Here is a 6,813-nt window from a genome sequence, read left to right on the forward strand (position 1 = left end):
AGAGGGGAGGAGTTTTTGCAGATTCATGAAACTCTTAGAGTGGTGGGGACTTATTTAATGCCCTTCCTGGCTTAGTTAAAAACTTAAGTTTAAGATGTCTCTCTACATAGAGGGAGGCTAAATTCTGAGTGTTTGGGAAAGGGAAGGGTAAAAGAAAAATCAAATACTGCCTTCTTCCCACAAATTCCTCCCTTACTCACTGCACCCCAGGATGAATACAAGCCAGATAAAGATCTCTCAGAAGTGGACCTGAAGAATGCCATTCGTGTACACCATGCGCTGGCCACCAGGGCCTTGGACTATAGCAAGAAGTCCAATGTACTGAAGCTAAAGACAGCTGACTGGAGGGTATTTCTCTTCCAAGCACCGTGAGTGTCTTAATTTGGTGTCAGAATCCTATGTCCTCTGACTCAGGCATGCCAAATAGAGAATAGGGAAGGGCTAGAAGGGAGTTTGTCATGAATGTATGTGTTACTGATCTTGGGATGAGGTTAGTCTCATAGAATTGTTGGGCATTTTCCATTCCTTAAGACTTCAGACAGCACAACCCAATGCATACATTTTTTTAAAAAAAGAAAACAAAACCAAACTTTGGTTAATTTTTTAAAAATATGGATGTCACTCTCCATTGACTTCCTCAACAAAAGAACCCTTCCACAGAACAAAGAAATTTCAGCAAAACAAACCAGGACTTTGGCCATGTCTAATAGATTACTCCCACTTCCAACTCTGGTACACCACCTGTCTTCTGGGAAATGAGAGGTTTGGTTCACGGCCATTTCTCTGGAGTCAAAACTGATCACTGCAACGATCATAGTCCTTGTGTGTCTCAGTATTATTTCCTTTTGTGTTATTGTGGTTATTGTTCTTCTTTAACTTCATTTTGTATGAGGCTATATTGGCCTTCCCATATTTTTCTGAATTCTTCATATTTTGGATTGTCTAATGCCAACAACACAGCATTAAATTAATTAATATTATGATGGCAAGGCAATTGGGGTTAAAAACCTCAAAGAGGCTTCACTGGTTTTCTCAGCTTTTCTTTTATTAACATACATGGTAGATCAAGAAACACGTAGACAAAGACTGCTTGTAGAAGCTATCTATAAATAGCCTTGGCATAGGAAAAATTGGATGCCCCGAGTAGCTTGCCTGTGACCTAATATGTTCATGCCCCTAAAGTCAGCCAACTTCTTTTCACAGATTGATAAATGTATTTCAAGGATGCGCTACTAAAATTTGTTCAATAAATGGCTCTCTGAAAAAAGAGGACACACTTTCAAGTTTAATTCCCATTATTAAAATTTTTTCCTTTTCCTTAAGTCTAGACAATCAACAAAAATAAATTGAGCCCTAATTTATAGTGTTAGCTAATTTCTGAGGTGTTGATGCTCACACTGAAAATTTAACAGTCAGTTCCAACACATCCCTTCATCTGATCTCCATGTGGCAGGGCCCAACCAAGACTTTTCTTTCTGACTCTCTATCTGAGGTGAAAGGGGGTGGTGCTTTTGAGCCTAAGTCTGTTCAAGATTTCTTTCACAACCATCTCTTAACTAACTTAAAGTGAAAAAATTCACTTCTCTCCATCCCCTTCCCAACAACATCAGAATTGGTTTCTAGCAACTTTTTTGGGGGGAGGATATAGAAGACAGAATTCAACAGAAACCCCCAGGTGTGAAAAGTAGGTTACTGGGTCCTGGAAGTTAGTAGCAGATATAGATTTATCTTGCTTCAATTCAAGCAACTGTAAAGTTATTTATAAACCCCTGATTTGTAGAATATTGGAATTGTATGGACCTACTCTAATTCCTTTGCTTTATAGAGGAGAAGGACACAGATCCAGAAAGGAAAGGAACTTGTCCAAAGTCATAAGTGACTTAGTGATAGAATGAGAAGATGAGCTCAATGCTCTCCCCTTCTGCTCAGGGTTTTTTCCTTTCTGTTATCTTCTTCTATTTTTATAAATCATATTCTTTTAATGTAGAGTAGCTGGTGAATCCCTTTACTTACAATGATCAAATTTGAATTTCCTTAGTAGCAAGAATTTGTTAGGAATTAGGAACACAAAAACAGACACAAAAATAGAATACATATGCATCCATATCCATACACACACACACACACACACACACACACACACACACACACACACATAGACAGATAGATAGAAAGGAAGGGGAGAGAAAAACAGAGAGGGGGTTGTAGTGAGACAGAGACAAAGAGACACAGAAACAGGAGAGGGAAAAAGACAGGGAGAGAGACAGAGACAGAAGGAGAGACAAACAGAAAAACAGAAGTAGAGACACACAGAAGGAAAGATAAAGACACAGAGACAGAGAGAAAGGAAAAGACAAATACAGAGACAGAGACAGAGAGATAGAGACAGAGAGAACTAAGTTGTTAAGGGAGCCCAGAGTTTAGCTGGGCTATGTCCTGGAATCCAGCAGGGCCATATCTGGTCCTGCATGAGGCAGTCCTGGGATCCCAAGGGGACCCTAGTTCTTGGGTACCCCTGCATGAATCTGGGATCCCAGCATCACTCAGAGAGAAGATGCCAGAGAGCTGTGAGCAGGTGGTACCTTTTCCCCAACCCAGGAGCAAGGAAGAGATGCTTTCCTGGATCCTTCGAATCAACCTGGTGGCTGCCATTTTCTCTGCCCCTGCCTTCCCAGCTGCTATATGCTCAATGAAGAAGTTCTGTAGGCCCCTTCTGCCTTCCTCTACTACACGTCTGTGCCAGGTAAGACCAAAGCTTGCCTTACCCCAGGGACTATCCTTCCATTTCCAACAGAATCCAAGAGGCATAGAATGCCAGAGCTGGAAAACAACCTTGAAGGTCACGTTGGTAAGACCTTTGCATTTTCCAGATGGGAGAACTGAGGTGCATAGATAGACATGTCTTGCATGTCAATCACACATTGAATTAGTGGCAGAACTAGGATGGAGACCCAAGCCTCCTAACTGAAAACTCAATGCTCCTCTAGTAAGCATATACTGAGCATCTACTGTGTGCACTAGCCTTTGCTAGTCTCTTTGGGCAAGATGGGTCTTGTCTTCCAGGATGGAAGGACTGAATTAACTGAGACTATAAAATTCCCGAGTAGCTAAATTACAGCACAATCTAACAGCAAGCAGCATTTGAGATGCCACAGGCCAATTCCTTGGGGAGAATCTTGGCAGTTCCTAAAGGTAGGTTGAAGGTCTGTGGGGGCATTCCCAAATAAAACATTGCCTTCCATATTCTAATTCCAAGGAAAGAGGAAAGGATCTTTCTTTGTTACATCCATTCTGGGTCATTCTGCTTGTTCTAAGACACATGATTTATAAAGAAGACAACATAATCTCCTTGGGCAGCTGTCCAGACTGGTCAAGGCTAGAAACCTTTGAGCTTATGACTTTCATCCTATCTGCCCATTTTTCCCCTAGGCCCTCTGGGGCAGGGGTTTTTACAAATACTTCATTGGTCCCAATGATCAAATTTGGGTCTGCCTTGACACACTGTCCACTTGACCTCAGAGTTTAGCTATGTTGGGGTGATTTTTTGTGTGTGTATGTATCTGTGTTGCATATATATATATATATATATATATATATATATACATATATATGTATATGTTGTGTTCTTACATGTACATGTAGTTTGCATGTGTTTGTCAGCTGAGGTCCTTTGAAAATCCAAGTTGTCACTGGGAAAGAGAGGAGGAGGGGGATTGTATGGGTGATTCTTAGACCCTTATTTTGAACACTTTTGAGGTGGCTACCTGGTCGAACAGCCTGACCCAATAGTCAGTCATTAGCTCTCTTTCTGTTCTGGACAAGAGAGATTCAGTTGTCAGCACTAGCACTAAAGCTCAAAGGAGAGGGAGTGAATTGTGAATGGTACCATCACCTCATGTTAAGAGTCCTTGACTAGAACACAGGAAATCTGGGTTCCACATCCAGTTCTGCCACTAAGAATCATGGGCAAGTGCATTCCCCTCCCTGAGCCTTCGTTTCCCTATCTGTAAAATGGGAACAACCAACTATCCCTCTTCCTATGTTATAAGACAATAATTGGTTATATGGTGGTGGTGGGGGGGTGTCCCTCTACAGGAAGAACAGCTGAGATCCCATGAAAACAAGATGAGGCAGATCATGGCTGAGCTCACAGAGCACAGGATGCACCCGGCTGAGAAAAATGTCAAATCAAAGGAGGCAGAGGAGTACCGGTTGAAAGAGCACTATCTGACATTCGAGGTGTGGATTTTTAGGGATATGTCCAGGCATTTGGGATCAGTCCTGAGATCACTGCACACCACAGTGGGAGAGCAGGGGTCTAAAAGTCCCTTTCATTAGCATTTTTTAAGCACCCATGATCATGTGGTTCATTTTTGGTGGTGGACAATTTTGAGGAAGTCCACTAGGGGCCCCTCTCATTAGTCTCATTTTAAAGTGAGTATCTTCCCTCTGTTGAAGAGTCTGTGGCTTATTTGCATGGTTTTTTTTTTTTTTTTTTTTTTTCTATATTGCCTTCCCCATTACACTGAATTCTTGAGGGCAGAGACTATCTTTTCCTTTACTTTACACTCTCTCCCTCTTAGGCTAGTTCCTGACACCCAGAAGGTTCTTTAAAAAGGCCCTTCTTGATACTAATGGAATCATGGAGATAATATTTGGAAAAGGTAGCTTAGAAAGAAGTCCTGTCAGTCAGACAACAAGCCTTTATTAAGCCCCTGTTATGTGTTAGGGACATGCTAACCATTTCATGGAGTGCTCATCTTCTAATGAGGGAAAAAGCAAGCAAAACATTATACAATACAAGCAAGATGGATCACGTGCCAGAGATAGCTGGAGGTGCTGGGACTTGGCTCTGAGATCCCCAGGGCCCAGAGTGAGAAGGGGGAGAAGCTGTATTCAAATATCTTTGCAGACAGAAGTTCTCCAACTGGGTTAGAGTAATAAGGCTAATTGTAATGACCATTTCTTCCGTGTTTGCTACTTTCATACCCATGATTTCATCCCGTTCTTTGGGATAACCTGAGAGATTGGGTGGGTGCACAGATGGGGACATTCCCAGGGGAAATCCTAAGTGGGCACATGGGCCTAGGACAAATTCTGTGAGAAGCCCCCTGGATTGAACTCAATTATGTAAACCCACAGCAAAAGTAGGCCACAGTCCTGGTCCTGTACAAGGAACAATTTCTTAAACCATTTTACAGATGAAGAAAAATTCAGAGAGGGGAAGCTGTTTCCCCCAGTTCTCCTTATTTGCTGCAGGACTCTAGTGACAGGGTTGGCTTGGGTACATCCATCATATGTTGACCCCAGCAGCCCCATGATCCACTTTCCTCTCCATGTGACCTCCCTCCCTCTTCCTCCTAGAAAAGTCGCTATGAAACATACATCCATCTCCTGTGTGTGAAGATCGAAGTGGGCTCAGACGATCTGGAGCAGATTGAAGCCAGGCTGGCCGCAGTGGAGGCCGAAGACCTCTCCTTGAGGAAGACACACTCCAGCCCTTCCCTCAGCCAGGGCCATGGCCCCATGCAAAGGGATGTCACAGAGCCCAGCGCTTGACTGGGATATGTGGACAGGCCACCATAGCAGGGCTACCTGTTGTTCTGCCCCAGGAGGTCAGGGGGCACAATTCTGCCCTGAAACCCTCATGGACTGGGCCAGCCCAAGGACTCTGGTTGGGCCAGGGCCCAGGAGCCTGAGAAGCTGTCATTGTCAAGGTGTTGATCCTCTTCCCTACTCCAACATCTCTGGGTCCTCAACTCTTTCCTAACCCACAGAGAACTCTCTGTGGGGACCCTCCATCCCCACAGAGAGGCTTCTTATTTTGATGGGAATTTGCGTCCCTGCCATAAAGCTCATAGTTTAGGAGATGAGGGACCTTGCTCTTTCCAAGTGCCCCAACTCCCAATTCTTCTCATTGGGTTTCTCCCTCCTCTTCCCACCCCTGTCCTATTCCTAGTCCCTCTTGCTATGGGCAGATCCTATCAAATTAAAAATGATCCTCCTTGTCCCACCTTCCCTTCACAAAGACAAGCAGCCACAGGTCTGCGGCTACATGCAGCATCTCCCCCCCCCAAAAAAAAAAAAAACCTCTCCTCTTTCACCCCAGGACATCCCTCACCATTCTCCTGCCCTCATTCTCCTCTCCACCCTGTCCTGACCTGCTGCAGCAGAGGCCCCATCAGAGCCTGCCACCTCACTCCTATTCCATAATCCAGGCCCAGTGACATTCCTCTCACGGTGTCAAGCTGCCCCTGCTTCATGCCTGTGATTATTCTATCCATTCAAATAGGAAACACTATGGCCTTACACATACACACACATACATATACACACTTGATATTTCCTAATGATGTAGGAGAGAGGAAAAAGAAAAACACCAGATGTAAACCCTTTCTACAAGGATCTACCTGTTATAGTGTCCCCTGAATGTGTCCAAAAGCCAGGGGCTCAGCATCTCCTCAGCGGTCTGGCACCTCGAGGGGGGAGAGGGGTTGTTCTTGGGGCTGCTGGGACTGTTCCCTGTTTGTCCTTGCAGCCACTCTGGCTTTAGCTGTGACACATACTGCTTTACTGTCCATGCTTTGGAAATAAATAGACAGAGCCTATGTGTGTGTGTCTGTGGCTGAGGCTGCTGTTCAGCCTGCCTCACAAAGGATGGGGAGGCAGTGGGGGTGGGGAATGGGGGGATTGTGGAGGGAAGAGAAAGGGATTTTTATTTCTAGTCTATATTGTCTTGGCTCTAATCAGATCTCTGAGCTTCTGGGTGTGCAGGTCAGGAGATAAAACACAGTCACTTGATCACATTAGTTT

The 6,813-nt window shown here is 44.2% G+C and overlaps 1 protein-coding gene across 4 annotated transcripts in view; it reads left to right on the top strand.

Annotated features, from left to right (window-relative positions):
• Positions 1 to 6,608, top strand: part of PSD2 (pleckstrin and Sec7 domain containing 2) — a 69,135-nt gene extending 62,527 nt beyond the window's left edge. For 3 of the 4 annotated variants that reach the window (XM_031953383.1, XM_031953384.1, XM_031953385.1), the window contains 4 exons: positions 211 to 368; positions 2,599 to 2,743; positions 4,096 to 4,239; positions 5,365 to 6,608. In XM_031953383.1, the coding sequence (XP_031809243.1) occupies positions 211 to 368; positions 2,599 to 2,743; positions 4,096 to 4,239; positions 5,365 to 5,559 (642 nt within the window). In that variant the 3' untranslated portion in view covers positions 5,560 to 6,608. Of the gene's footprint in view, positions 1 to 210; positions 369 to 1,203; positions 2,142 to 2,598; positions 2,744 to 4,095; positions 4,240 to 5,364 lie in introns of those variants that run through there. The other variant, XM_031953386.1, reaches the window with a different exon arrangement.
• Positions 6,609 to 6,813: the final 205 nt, after the last annotated feature.

The sequence above is a fragment of the Sarcophilus harrisii genome, chromosome 2 (assembly GCF_902635505.1).
Source record: "Sarcophilus harrisii chromosome 2, mSarHar1.11, whole genome shotgun sequence".
NCBI lineage: Eukaryota > Metazoa > Chordata > Mammalia > Dasyuromorphia > Dasyuridae > Sarcophilus > Sarcophilus harrisii.